At 41.0% G+C, this 15,488-nt stretch overlaps 1 protein-coding gene across 1 annotated transcript in view; it reads left to right on the plus strand.

Annotated features, from left to right (window-relative positions):
* LOC130295703 (uncharacterized) overlaps positions 1-8,304 on the plus strand; it is a 452,773-nt gene extending 444,469 nt beyond the window's left edge. Inside the window, exons 2-4 of the mRNA XM_056546733.1 lie at positions 2,850-2,913; positions 3,707-3,770; positions 5,270-8,304. Of these exons, the coding sequence (XP_056402708.1) occupies positions 2,850-2,913; positions 3,707-3,770; positions 5,270-6,076 (935 nt within the window). The 3' untranslated portion in view covers positions 6,077-8,304. The remainder of the gene's footprint in view (positions 1-2,849; positions 2,914-3,706; positions 3,771-5,269) is intronic.
* Positions 8,305-15,488: the final 7,184 nt, after the last annotated feature.

The raw sequence follows: 15,488 nt of genomic DNA on the forward strand, positions 1-15,488 counted from the left end.
TTTTTTTTTTTTTCCCATCTTGGTAATTATTTTTGACAAACAACGTGTGTGTCACCATTTTTTCAGTCTCTGCCAGATAGCAAACAAACAGCAAGAGCCTGACATTACCAGAGTGGACGAGGACCATTGTTACTGGCCCTCCCCAGACTAAAAAAACACCAGCCTGTTAACAACTAGGCCCAGGATCACCATTTTGGACGCTCTGGGCCTGTTGGTACCGGCTCTTCCCGGTACCTCGTTTTAGGTTGTGAACTTGATAATAATTGGAGGTTACCGCTTCCTGGTTATTTATTTTTTGGCACAAACGCTAATCCCTGCGTTTGTAATGGACTACATCTATATGATTGGTTCAATTACTAAACCGTATAATATAACTTAATAAAAAAAAATTTATAAAATTTTAGAGAAATAAGCACTCCCCTCCATTTTATTGTTTTTATACCAAAATAAAGGAGAGCCAGCTACATAGGCAACAGAATGCAAAATTGTATTCCTCACAATTAATGAATCTGAAAATAAAACATAATTTAATTGTGTAACATGGTATTCAAAATATATATTAACAGGGTAGAGGTGGCGCTATATGGTGTGGTTCACATATATCAGGTATCCTGCATAGGTGGTCTCACCCTAAATATTGACACAACTGATTGAATAACTTATGAAAACTTGGCATAAATTGTATTGACTCATGCGTCCATTGTTTCTTGCCAATGGACAGGTGAAAGCAGAAAGTTGTGTTACCCTGTCATAAGCCCTCCATCATGTCCACCCATCTGGCATTAACCTCCCTGGCGGTATGATTCTTTCTGGAAATTTGTACCAAAAGTGGTACAATTTTTTGCACTGAATCTCACATCTCCCCCCCGCCCATTTCACATCTCCCCCATCACATTCCCCCTCCCTTGTCACATTCCCCCTCTCCCTTGTCACATCCCCCCTGTCACATTCTTCCCCCCTTGTCACATTCCCCCCTTGTCACATTCCCCCCCTTGTCACATCCCCCCTTGTCACATTCCCCCCCTTGTCACATCCCCCCTGTCACATTCCCCCCCTTGTCACATCCCCCCTTGTCACATTCCCCCCCTGTCACATTCCCCCCCTTGTCACATTCCCCCCCTTGTCACATTCCCCCCTTGTCACATTCCCCCCTTGTCACATTCCCCCCTGTCACATTCCCCCCCTGTCACATTCCCCCCCCTTGTCACATTCCCCCCCCCCCTTGTCACATTCTCCCCCTTCATGTTACATTCCCCACCCCCTGTCAAATCCCCCCTTGTCACATCCCCCCCTTCATGTCACATTCCCCCTCCCCTGTCACATTCCCCCCTCTTGTCACATTCCCCCCCCCCTTGTCACATTCCCCCTCCCCTGTCACATTCCCCCCTCTTGTCACATCCCCCCCCCTTGTCACATTCCCCCCTGTCACATTTCCCCCCCCCCTTCATGTCACATTCCCCCCCCCCTTGTCACATCCCCCCCTCTGTCACATTCCCCCCTTTGTCACATTCTTCCTATCCCCCCCTTGTCACCTTGTTCTGCAGCAGGATACACTGGGTTTGCCGGGCAGTTTTCAAACCTAGTGTATTTGCTGCAGAACAAGCCCTTTCCCCTTCAGCCAATCACAGGCTTTACACCACTGCAGCCTGTGATTGGCTGAAAAGTGAAAGGTCCTGTAAGATGAATAGAGCAGGGACCAGAGCGCACGGAGGGGAACGGCATCTGCAGGGACCGGGATTAGGTGAGCAAAAGTTTTTTTTATTTTACTACTTTTTCCTTTTACATTTAGCTCAGTGTTTTTCTGACAGGGTACCTCCAGCTGTTGTGAAACTACTACTCCCAGCATGCCTGGACCGCCTTTGGCTGTTCGGGCATGCTGAGAGTTGTAGTTTTGCAACAGCTGGAGGCCCCCTGGTAGGGAAACACTGACTTTTAGTATTTTTCTTTACCTGCTCTGGCCGGCCCCCGCAACGCGAGCCAACCAGAGCAGATAATCGCAAGTTTTCCCGGGGGGCCGCATCGCTATATCGCATTGCTTTTGCGATATATCGTGCAGCCCGGCCGGGAACTCTGTAATTCTACCCCGAGCGTGACTCGGGGTTACCGATTCTGGCAGGGAAAATTAACCCCGAGTCACGCTCGGGAATACCGCTCAGGAGGTTAAATTTAGATTCTTGATGAATGTGAACTGTCAAAAAGAAAAGATTGGTATCAGTTCTTGCATGATTTTACCCGCAAATCACGCCAGAGGGAAACTTTGCAGGACATCAATTTTGAGGCAGGATGGTTGGACATCTGAGAGGGCACCTGACAGGGTAACACATCTTTATGCGTTGCCCTGTCCACTGTCTTGAAAAAATGGACACCAGATGCTATACTACTTATAATAAGTGGTCATCTGTTGTGGCGTCAATTGTGTCAATATTTATGCTTTAACCTATGTTCACTAGAGATGAGCGAACTTACAGTAAATTCGATTCGTCACGAACTTCTCGGCTCGGCAGTTGATGGATTTCCCGCATAAATTAGTTCAGCTTTCAGGTGCTCCAGTGGGCTGGAAAAGGTGGATACAGTCCTAGAAGACTCTTTCCTAGGACTGTATCCACCTTTTCCAGCCCACCGGAGCACCTGAAGGCTGAACTAATTTACGCAGGAAAAGACATAAACTGCCGAGCTGAGAAGTTTGTGACGAATCGAATTTACTGTAAGTTCGCTCATCTCTAATGTTCACCATAAGGTGTCTATGCATTCAATTTGGAACAAGTTGTGATACATAGATCAAAACCATAATTAGGAAAATGATGTATTGGTCTGTATGTCAATGTGACATTTTCCTTTTCATTTTTCAGAAGACTCATCTACAGCTATCTTATTTGTGTTTATTGTTGACTACTCTACAGAACAGCTATACAGGTTGGCATTTAATAATACATACATAATTGTATTATGTAATATAAACTAAATGTACATAAAAACATTTTTTTTTGTTATAATCAATGTCTTAGCATTACATGTAGCTGGCACGGACATCACTGTGCCAATGTAGTCGAAATAAAACGTAAAAATGAGTTTAGTAGCTGTGCTGGAGTCCCTCTATTTTCTGCCCAATATACCCTGTCGTCACAGCCCTGCTGTATGAGTGATATTTAGTGGGGTGGGGGTGAGTACTGAGTTATTCAGGGGCGCACTGCTTTACTTGAGTCCTCCGCTGTGGAACTCTTTTACCCTTGCAGTGCTGTTACAATATTAACCAAGTTTCAAGCGGAATGAAGGTTTGCCAGTATGTGCCTCTTGCTGGAAAATGCAGATGGTGGTGTTATTGGACTAGGTTCAGGGACCAATGCCACGATTTGGCTGGACAGCGGTGATGTTGTGATCAGTGGAGCGTGCTCTCAGTTCTCAAGTGAGACGGTAATGGCTTCGTAATTGCGTGTACTACTATGTGTATAATATTTTGGTATTGGTGTGTGCAGTCCTAGGCTACACACATTTATGGAAGCCACATCCCCATTTTCAAAAGCGATTAGTAGGGTTAACTTGTGATAAGTTGTCATTTGTTGTGTTATAAATTTTGTCTATTTAGGCTTAGTTCACCTATGTGTTACATTTTTTAAAAGCTGGGCAACATAGATCAAAAATCTAAGTAATAAAATGATGTTTAGTTCTGTGTGTCAATGTGACATTATCCTTTTTTGATTTTTTTCAGAAGACTCATCAACAGCTCTTTTCTTTTGCTTTATTGTCTACTACTTATCAGAGCCGCTTTTCAGGTTTGCATAAAAATTTTACATAAAGTTATGTAATACATAAATATAGTGTGGGTGATTTTAGAACAACTTGTCCTGAAGTGAAGCTGAAGAGTGTCCCATGGCAACCATTCAGATCGCTTCTTTCATCAAAAAAGCTATATGATTGTTTGCTTTGGGCAACCCAACAACCTTTAGATACATAAATGTATTTCCTCTTCATGCCACACAGAGGTAATAAAGGGGCAATGAAATAGTAGGGTGAAAATTAGTAGTAGACATAGTGGCGGATCAAGGTGAAATAATATGGCACAGTGGTTAAAATCATATGGGGGGGTGGTTTTAGTAGATTACTAAAAAGCTATCAGATATTCTACTGTATTTAAGGGTTTTATAGTTAATTACAATCTTCATTTAGTACATGACACTACTCTATAATTTATAAAGATTTTTTTAGCCTCTATTCACAATAGGAAACATCTTCCACTAATGGACACTATTTTATTCCACATGATTCTGCACCATTCTTAGATTATAGTGGATACTATCTTATGCCTCAGTTCAATAATGTAATGCTCCCGCACTATCACAAAGGCTCAAAAGAAACACAAGCCATGATTCAACTCAAACGATAATAATTTGAAAAGATTTGTGTTCATCTTGTAAAAATATTTGAGTTAAAACAGGACACACTAAAGCAGTGTTTCACAATCAGTGTGCCACAATCTGTTGCAAAAGTAAAACTCCCAGCAATCTCAGACATACAGAGGGTACACATACATGACAGCCAATGAAGTTTTGCAACAACCGGAGTAACCATATTTTGGATAAACAGTAATAGTTTAGTCTTGAGAAGAGACGTTTAAGGGGGGATATGATAAATGTATATAAGTATATTAATGGCCCATACAAAAAATATGGAGAAAAACTGTTCCAGGTTAAACCCCCCCAAAGGACGAGGGGGCACTCCCTCCGTCTGGAGAAGAAAAAGTTTAGTCTCAAGGGGCGACACGCCTTCTTTACCATGAGAACTGTGAACTTATGGAACAGTCTACCTCAGGAACTGGTCACAGCAGGAACAATTAACAGCTTTAAAACAGGATTAGATACATTCCTGGAACAAAATAAGATTAATGCTTATGAAGAAATATAAAATCTCAACCCTTCCCCAATATCGCGCCTTAATCACCCCTTAATTCCCTGGTTGAACTTGATGGACATATGTCTTTTTTCGACCGTACTAACTATGTAACTATGTAACTATGTAACTATGTAATAAGTACAGGCCAAGTAAAAAAATAAAAATTATTTAGAAAGCTTTGTAAAATTTTGGAAGGAGTTACATTACTGTACTAGTGAACTAACATATTAATCTTGTATTTATTATTTGAATGGTGCTTTTTCAATAAATATTATTTTTCAAATGTTCTCCTAGAAAATAGAAACATAATGTAATTTTAATATTTTTTTATAGACATATTTAGTATTTATTTTAAAATCCATTATTCCATTTTCTTCTTTAGAAAATGCCGGGCTGCATTGTCAACGGTTGCAAGTCAAGGAGCGTAAAAGGCGACCATAATATCATCATGCATTCCTTCCCAAGAGAGAGGGATCGTATCATGGCATGGCTATTGGCTACAGATCAAGAGTTTCCCAAAATTGATGAACTGGTTGACCACATTCATCTCTCTAAAACGAACAATTATCGGCTCTGCTCAGCCCATTTTAAAACTACTGACTATACCTTTAATCCAAATACAGGAAAACAGAGGCTCACCCCCTTTGCCGTTCCTAGTATTTTCCCTACACGGGATATACAAGTTCAAGCTGCCGAGGCAGTTGAGGCTGAAATCCTGAATCCTCAAAAGAGGAAAAGATTGGATGAAGACGTAGCTTCAACCAATGGTTTAAAGCCAGGGGAAATGTGCCCAACCTGCCGAAATATTGTACCTCATGTTAACCCAACTGAAACGGAGCCACAAGCCTCAGAGATAACGAAAAAGGAAGCAGCAACTATATTTGACAGGAATTGGGGAACCGGAAATCAGTGTATACAAGTAAAACCTACAACTTTCTCTATAAAAATACAATGCAGAAGACTGGTTAGAAAAAAAATCTTGAGAAAAAAAAAATCAAGACAAAGCTTGGTATTTGGAAACCTGCCTTCGGAGCCATTGCAAGGTGCCAGTGTAATATTTTCGACTCCGAAAAAAAATATAGGACCAACTGGATCAGCAACTCTTAACAGTGTACCTGAGTTTCAAGAAAGTTGTAGAGCTAGACACGAACTACTACCTGCCACGCTTTTATCCAAATTGACAATTTGACCCTGAAGTCACTGTTATTGTGGAGGAATCTACTCTGCATGCCCCTATATCTGTTTTAGAAGTAGATAAAAGTTTATCAACAATCACAACTCCAGTCTCAACAAATGAAAGTAGTTCAAGTGATGATGAGGGAGACTCAGTTCATTCAGATGATGAAGACTACGAAGAAGAGGACAGTCAGCATGTGCTGAGTGAAAAATTTGTAAATGTAAATGTACCACATCATGAAGAAAGAAAATTCATAGTTTATGAAAGCTGTTTGGACACATTACTATACAAGATGCCTTGTACCTCTAATCCACCCTGCAACAAAAAAATACTAAGAGTGTATAAAAAAACAAAGGGATCATATATTTCAGTCTTTGCTGAATGCGAGGCCAAACATTTAAAACGCATATGGCAGAGCCAGCCCTGATTGGGAAAGAAACCATTTGGAAATTTACAGTTAGCTACTGCTATCATTACTAGTGGAAACACTTACATCAAAATCCAACAGTTCCTAAAAATATTTAATATTTTGGGAATTAGCCAGGCTACTTACTACCGTATCCAAAAAATATATATATTTCCTGCAATTGAAAATTCTTGGACAATTAATCAAAAATTAGAAATGGAAAAAATATCACAACATGCAGTATGTGTTGCTGGAGATGGACAATGTGATTCACCCGGGCACAGTGCAAAATATTGTATATACACATTGATGGATGTAGAAACTAACAAAATATTGAATTTCAACATTCAACAAATCGGTATTGGTTTATCCTCTGTTGCCCTTGAAAAAATAGCGTGCAAGAATGCCTTGGAATTTCTACTGCAAAATAAAGTGGACATAGACATCGTTTGCACTGACCGGCACGTATCCATCAAAAAAATGCTGCGTGAGGAATATAAAACAATTGGTCACCAGTTTGATGTCTGGCACTTAGCTAAATCTATTGGAAAAAAGCTACTTGCCGTCAGCAAAAAAAAACAAAAAACTGCCAAGATTTAGCAGAATGGATAGGACCAATTAAAAATCATTTATGGTGGAGTTCTAATACTTGTGAATGCAATCCAGATGAACTTGTAAACAGATGGAACTCTGTCTTGTACCATGTCACCAACGTTCATTTTTGGAAGGATGATAATGGTCAGGAATCATCTTGTCATCATGACCAACTCCCTGAGGACATTCAGTCCACCCGAAAATGGTTAAAAAAACAAAGTGCCTGTTATGTTGAACTTGGAAAAATTGTCATGGATACAAGACTACAAAAAGACCTTAGACATCTTAGCAACTTTTGTCACACTGGAGATCTGGAAGTGTTTCATAGTTCACTAACAAAATACAGGCCTAAAAGACTTCATTTTAGTACAGACGGGGTGTGTTCTTGAACACAGCTTGCTGCTCTTGACCATAATTATAATGTGAATAGAGTGCAAGCAGTTGTTACAAGAGAGACTGAAACTAGCGGACCTTTAGGCACACCGAGGTACAATCTTGCCTATTCAAAAGCCCGGAAAGAGTGGTTTGTACGATCAGTGTATGAGCCAACCACTCAGGAATTCGTCTCGAAAATCATGCAGGATGTAATGGGACTTGCCGATGGAAACATTTCCATAGACTGGACCTCTCGCCGGTCAACAATGCCTTCTAATATAGCACCAATTGAAAAACCAGACAAGCAATCAATGGTTGAAAAACACCACTCAAGATTTTAATTTTTTACTTGTTTGTTATGTGCTATATACTTGTTTATGTGCTATATTGTTTAACATGCATATTCATGTATATTTTCATGAGTAAAAAATACTTTTTTTTATTAATGGTTTATTATTATAGTGTTGTTTATTTAAAAATATTATTACTACTTGTTTTTGTGAAATGTTTTCATTACAGAAAGTAAATTTTAATCATCAATTGTTAAAAAAAAAACGTAAATCAAAAATATTCAGTTTCAAAGGAACTAATATTTTTTTTATATGCCATATAAGACTACCTTTAAACAAGGTAAAATTTTATAGAAAACCGGGGGTTATCTCATACGCCAGGTGCTGCAGCTGGCCGAGATACAAGGAGTATGGATTATCTATTTTTCAGTTGGTATGTATTTAAAATTTCTGCTTTATATAGCAACTGACAAATAATATCTTCTCTACTTTGAATTGTTGCCATCTTGACTATTTATTCCACACACAATTCTTCACTGTTAAACATGCAAAACAAACACATTAGGATCCGCAATTATTTTACGTGGGCAACAGAGGGGTGTAGATGAGTGTACATGGGTAACAGAGGGGTGTACATGGGTGACAGAGGGGTGTAGAGGAGTGTATATGGTTTATAGAGGGGTGTAGAGGAGTGTACATGGTTTATAGAGGGGTGTAGAGGAGTGTACATGGTTTATAGAGGGGTGTAGAGGAGTGTACATGGTTTATAGAGGGGTGTAGAGGAGTGTACATGGGTAACAGAGGGGTGTAATTGGGTAACAGGGGTGTAGAGGAGTGTACATGGGTGACAGATGTGAATAGGGGGTAGACATGATTGATGGGGAGGGGGAACATGTGTGACAGTGAGGACAGGAGGATGAACATGGTGACACGGGTGTGGACGGGGGGTTGACAGTTGGGGTGGGTAGAGGGTGGACCTGGGTGACACCGCAGTGACGGTGGCACCGCAGGTATTACAGCTTCTTCACCATGGCTCCATTTTTGCCTCACTGGGCCGCAAGGGGGAGTGGGACACTGTGCGCAGTTCGCACGCAGGCTTCCCTTCCACCCTGCGCCGTCAGTCATCAGCGAGCATGCCAGGGCTGGAAATAAAAAAATAAAAAAATCAACGGAAAAATAAACTCCAACAATGGGAAGTGTCAAATGGAATAGCAGTGTGCCGAGGGACCACGTTTGGGAAATGACTGGTGTAGACAGATTAAAATAGACAAAATAAAATAACCACCATAAAAATTTAAATAACTAATTAATATAATATAAATAACAAGATAAATAAACATAAAAAAATTGTAAACAATAATAATGCAATGTAAAACTGTAGTAACATGAAAAGTGCAGAAAGTAAGTGTCATAGTGAATCAAACATCAGCAGCCATGCCACTTGCTGGGTATTCATCAGGCCAGTGGAATCCAATATATTGCCCGTCAGGATCTGGAAATTCAGACCTAATAAAATTGACGACACATGATGGTATTGGCTTTCGTCGTTTAGGCCCAAGGATTCCATGCGCAAAACAAGAGTAGGATCTATAAGCGGACTTGCGAATAACCCTACAAATAAAATAAGATTAAAATAGTGTAAAAATTATGAATAATTTACAGATATGTGGATTTAGATTAAAATTTCACAAACGTGGGGGAAGACTTATAAAGACCTACATCATGTTGTTACACTTACATGAGTTCATAAGGCTGTGGTGGAGCTAAAACCATGTGCTACCGTATCCCTGCTGTATGGTAAATCATTTCAATGAGCCGACCGGAGTGATCCTCAGTGAGGTTGGCTCATTTTTGTCCCGTATGCACTTTCAACCTAAAAAGGTGAAGTAAAACCATGGTCGACTATGGCTTTAGGTCTGTGGAAAAAGCGCATAGAGGGCAAAAATGAGCCAACCATAATCGGCATTTCACTCCGGTCGGCTCATAGAAAGGAATTAACATACGGCTGCATATGGCAGGGATACGTGATCCCCCGGTTTTATCTCCCCCAGCCGTATACGCTAAAGTTTGTGTAAATGTACTTTGAGATTGGTAAATTATTTGCACACAAAAAAATAAATAAAAAATAAAATGAATTGTAATAGCAACTGCAATTATGTTCATGTAAACACAGAGAAATGCTGATATGCACATTTTTAATTTTTCAAGTTTTATGAAAAGGTCAAAAAAAGAGAGTAATATTTAAAAACATTAAAAAAAAATGTTTCTAAAAAAGATATAAAAATTAATTTACAATACAATATTATTACCTATTGCGATTTTTTTAACAATTCTTTGGCACTTATCCATCCACTGAACTTTTTTCTTTAAATCTCAAGTTGACTAACTCCTCGTGTTGTAGAATACAAGTTAGTCCTTTATCAAAGTGGGGATTAAGAATATCCTCCTCCTGGCAGCAGATGCTCTCATCTCTTGTTGGCATAATTTTGCAATTTTGGCACTTGCACCAATGTGTATTCCCAATTCTTGGATCATTATAGTTCAATGTGGTTCAATGTGGATAAATGTAAAGTTATGCATCTGGGTACTAATAACCTGCATGCGTCGTATGTCTTAGGGGGGATTAAACTGGCAGAGTCACTGGTAGAGAAGGATCTGGGTGTACTTGTAGATCACAGACTACAGAATAGCATGCAATGTCAGGCTGCTGCTTCCAAAGCCGGCAGGATATTGTCATGTATCAAAAGAGGCATGGACTCAAGGGACAGGGACATAATACTCCCCCTTTATAAAGCATTGGTACGGCCTCACCTGGAATATGCTGTTTAGTTTTGGGCACCTGTCCATAAAAGGGACACTGCGGAGTTGGAAAGGGTGCAGAGACGCACGACTAAACTAATATGGGGCATGGATCATCTTAGCTATGAGGAGCGATTAAAGGAGTTACAATTGTTTAGTCTTGAGAAGAGACGTTTAAGGGGGGATATGATAAACGTATATAAGTATATTAATGGCCCATACAAAAAATATGGAGAAAAACTGTTCCAGGTTTAACCCCCCAAAGGACGAGGGGGCACTCCCTCCGTCTGGAGAAGAAAAAGTTTAGTCTCAAGGGGCGACACGCCTTCTTTACCGTGAGGACTGTGAATTTATGGAACGGTCTACCTCAGGAACTGGTCACAGCAGGAACAATTAACAGCTTTAAAACAGGATTAGATACATTCCTGGAACAAAATAACATTAATGCTTATGAAGAAATATAAAATCCCATCCCTTCCCCAATATCGCGCCACACCCCTACCCCTTAATTCCCTGGTTGAACTTGATGGACATATGTCTTTTTTCGACCGTACTAACTATGTAACTATGTAACTATGTCACCTGGGATGTCATTGATGCTTGGCCACTCTGGATCGTTTTGGAAAGAGTGCTCATGTAGCTCGCCATGTAGTTCTGCCTTTTTTCTTAGTCTTTCCAGAAGAGCTTTTCGTTTCTAAAAATGAATACAAAAAGATAAAAAATTGTATACAATAAAAAAATGTAATCCTCTTGAACAATATATTAAATGGACATAGGGGTGTCACAAAAAATTTTGGGGACCACTTACAGTAGCCCTATGGGGGACTGTTTTATCCAAACCCACCAGTTCCTGCTAAAATGTTTGTCCAATGCATCAAGCTACAGACAAAATAGGAAAGTACAGAAATTTAGGAATAAATTAACCCATTAAACATTATCATTTTGGTGAGTCAGAATACCATTGGAGGCTGTGTATGAAGTCAGCCTCCATGGTCTATTGTTGGTGTATAGGAATGAATGGGCTAGATCTATAACATTGAGATTTTTTGCCCATTGAATTCAATGGCCCATTGTGGTCTATGGAGATCCTGTGTCAAATGAAGTAGGAAGCTAAACAGCAGGGTACTGGTAGTAATATGTATGGGAGACCCTGGTGTGGGTTCAATTCCTGGGTTCAGCTCAAGTTGTGTGATTATTCTTTAATTAGGTTTGACAGATATAGGTCAATTGATACTTTGAACCGTGGAAACTAGGTTGATTGGATACCATAAATGGGCAACTAGGTTAATTGAAAAAGGAGGTAATGTGTTGTATTCAATTGACCTAGTTCACAAAAGTTCAAACTAATATGAGTATAATCACAGAACTCTATGGGGGAGATTCATCAAAACCAGTGTAGAGGAAGAGTTGTGCAGTTGCCCATAGCAACCAATTGGATTGCTTCTTTCATTTTTTAAAAGGCCTCTGAAAAATGAAAGAAGCAATCTGATTGGTTGCAATGGGCAACTCAGAAACTTTTCCTCTGGACAGGTTTTGATAAATCTCCCTCTATATCAACAGAGGAATTGAACCCACACCAGGGTCTCCCATACACATTACTAACAGGACACTGCTGTTCAGCTTTCTTACAAGTTTACCACAATATCGCCATAGACCACAATGGGCCCTTGGATTTAAATAGACAAAAAATCACTATGTTATAGATTTATTTATTTATTTTATTTATTTATATAGCGCATACAGATTCCACAGCGCTTACAATTATGGGGTACAAACAAAGACAAGTATCAGACATAAAATTACACAATAACTATTCAAACAAGAGGTGTGGGGATATGTTGAGGATATGTTGAGGCCAATTAGAGACTACTGTAGGCCTGTCTGAAGAGATGTGTTTTTTTTTTTTTAAACTTTCTTTATTGATTTTTCAAAATGTTACAAACTAGCTCCCAACATAGGAGCGAACATAAAGGAACAACAACAGCAGGGTCCTCATCAAAGCATGTAATAAGAGATAAGACATCTCCAATACAATCATAATCCTAATACATGCATCACAATACAAAGCATAATTCGAACGTAGTTAGTCCACGTCTCGAAAAGCCGTCCCTGAGCTTTCAGCCCATTTGGGTAACATGGCAATATGGCTATCAGAAGCTCCACATCTTTTCGCTATCAAGCCCTCCAATACAAAGTTACGATGGACCTCTGCCATAATGGCAGGAAGACTCGGCACAACAGCTGACCTCCAATTCCGAGCAATAGAGGTCCGCACTACCGTTAATATATGGTATATTAAAGTCATAAAGGATGGGGGCACCACTTCCAGGGACAAGAACAGAAGCGCACTCTCTGGTCCCCATGGGAAGGGGCAGTCAATTAATTCGTCCAGCAGTCTTTTAATTTCAGACCAGAGAGGCCTAATAAGGGAACAAGTCCACCAAACATGGAGAAGAGTACCCTGTTCAGAATTACAGCGCCAACAGACTGGGGAAGTGTTGGGGTATATTTTAGCCAGGCGCACGGGTGTATAGTACCAACGGTATAAAAGCTTCCTTGAGGCTTCAAAATGACTAATACATTTAGAATGTTTCTTATGTAAATCGAACACAAAGCTCCACTGCTCGGACGAAAAACTCTGTGCCAAGTCCTCCTCCCACCTGGACGTAAACGTACATGCATCACTACCCTCCACTTCAGTCAACGCCACATAGGGCAGGGAAATGCCTCTCACAAAGGATTGATCATTCATAAAATGTTTCTCATATATAGTGCAAGGCAATGAATCATCCCAGGCGAGAGACTGAAGAAAATGTCTAAGCCTGAGGTACTTATAGAAGTCCCTTTGCGGAACCGAAAACAATTGTACAATGTTGGAGAAGGGCAGCAGGCCATTCACATTACTAATCATTGCTACATTGACAATACCCGCAGCAGTCCAGGGCCTGAAATCTATATCTGAGAGATAATCTCCTATAGCGGTCAGTGGAATATCTTTCACTCTAGGAGGGCACAGGTTCCGGACATGTGTCGATTTACCCCACAGCCTGACAGCAGCCGCAATAGTAGAAAAGATAGAGGAAAGAGCAAAAGTGGGGTTAAAGCGTAGTGCCCAGAGAAAGTTGTGAAGAGTGGAGACATTGAGGATAGCAGCCTCCATCTCTACCCACAGTGGGGACTCAATTTGCCACAACCATTTTTTAATCTGGTCAAGTAGCACTGCATGATAGTACAATTTAAGGTTGGGAACACCCATACCTCCCCTGTGGACCGGACGGTATAATAAATGTGCACTCACCCTGGAATGCTTCCCCGCCCAGATGAATCTCATGAGCAGTTTTTGTAGCTGTGAAAGATAGTAAGCAGGTATGATCACTGGCAGGCATCTAAAGAAATATAGGATCTTAGGAAGCAACATCATCTTAGCAGCAGCAATACGGCCAGCCCAGGACACCGGAAGCAAAGAGTAGTTATCAAGTTCTTTAGTTAGTTGGGATTTCAGAACAGCAAAATTAGTAGCAATCGTCTTTTCAGGCAATGCGGTTAGGACAATGCCCAAATAGGGAATCTGGTCATCTACCCATTTAAAGGGAAATCTAGATTGCAGCCATCCTTGCACATCAGGGGAGATATGTAACGGTAGAATACATGATTTAGTAGTGTTAATTTTATAGTAGCTAACCAAGCCAAAGGCATGTATGATTTCCATCACCGGGCCCAAGGAACTTCGGGACTGGAGAGGCAGATAACCACGTCATCAGCAAATAAGCCGATTCTATGGTCTGTATTCCCTATCCGAACACCCCCTATGTCAGGGGAGGCTCGAATAGCCTGCGCAAACGGCTCCATAACTAAAGTGAAAATGAGAGGGGACAGGGGGCACCCCTGCCTAGTTCCATTGCTAAGGGAAAATCTATCAGAAAGAGTGCCCATGGTATAAATTCTGGCAGACGGGCAAGTATATAAAGCCATTATCGCTGACTCTAAGAGTGGGGGAAAGCCGAATTTGCGCAGCACACATCTCAGATACTCCCAATGTACCCGATCGAAAGCCTTCTCCGCATCCAGGGAAAGGAGCAGGGAAGGCGTCCGACCAGAGTGGGCTGCAGGGATAATATCGAGGAAACGTCTCGTACCATCCACCGTCTGTCGACCCCTGACGAAGCCGACCTGGTCCTTGTGTATTAGTTCCGGCAACACTCTATTCAACCTAGAGGCAAGAGCCAGGGCGTACAATTTGACATCACTATTCAGAAGAGATATTGGCCTATAATTTGCAGTAATATCCAGCGGTTTACCTGGTTTAGGTATGGTAACAACCAGAGCTTCCAGCATCTCCTCAGGAGGTGAACCGCTTTCTACAATATCATTGAAGGCTCTGGCTAAGAAAGTGGCCACCGATGGGCCGAATCTCTTATAGAATTCATTATTGATGCCGTCAGGACCAGGTGACTTCGAGGACCTGAGAGAGCGGATGCAATCAAGGATCTCATCAGTAGTAAAAGGAGAACACAAGGCAGAGGCCTGTTCCTGAGACAGAGAGGGAAGAGACACAGAGGACAAAAAGGTAGAAATAGCAGTACGGTCAGGCTGTGCAGTACCAGTGTTGTCCCTAAGGTTGTATAGTTTACTATAGAACTCCGCAAAGCAATTAGCAATTCCCTCCGGATCTGCAACTCTAGATCCATCACCCTTAATAAGAAACGGAATTCTCCCCTTATCCTGGCGTTTTTTGAGTTGTTTAGCCAGCAAGGAACTGGATCTATTACCCTGCCAGTACCATGTCATCTTAAACCTAAGCAGCGCCATCTCATAATTGTGCAGGGAAAGGGAGTGTAGTCTAGCACTAATCAGTGAGATTTCTTCAGCCACCTCTGGAGAATGAGAGGCCTTATTGCGCCTGTGCAAGTCTGCTAGCTGTTGCTGTAGTTCTAATGTCTTAGTCTGGCGAACCTTCCGA

This window comes from Hyla sarda, chromosome 11, assembly GCF_029499605.1.
Source record: "Hyla sarda isolate aHylSar1 chromosome 11, aHylSar1.hap1, whole genome shotgun sequence".
NCBI lineage: Eukaryota > Metazoa > Chordata > Amphibia > Anura > Hylidae > Hyla > Hyla sarda.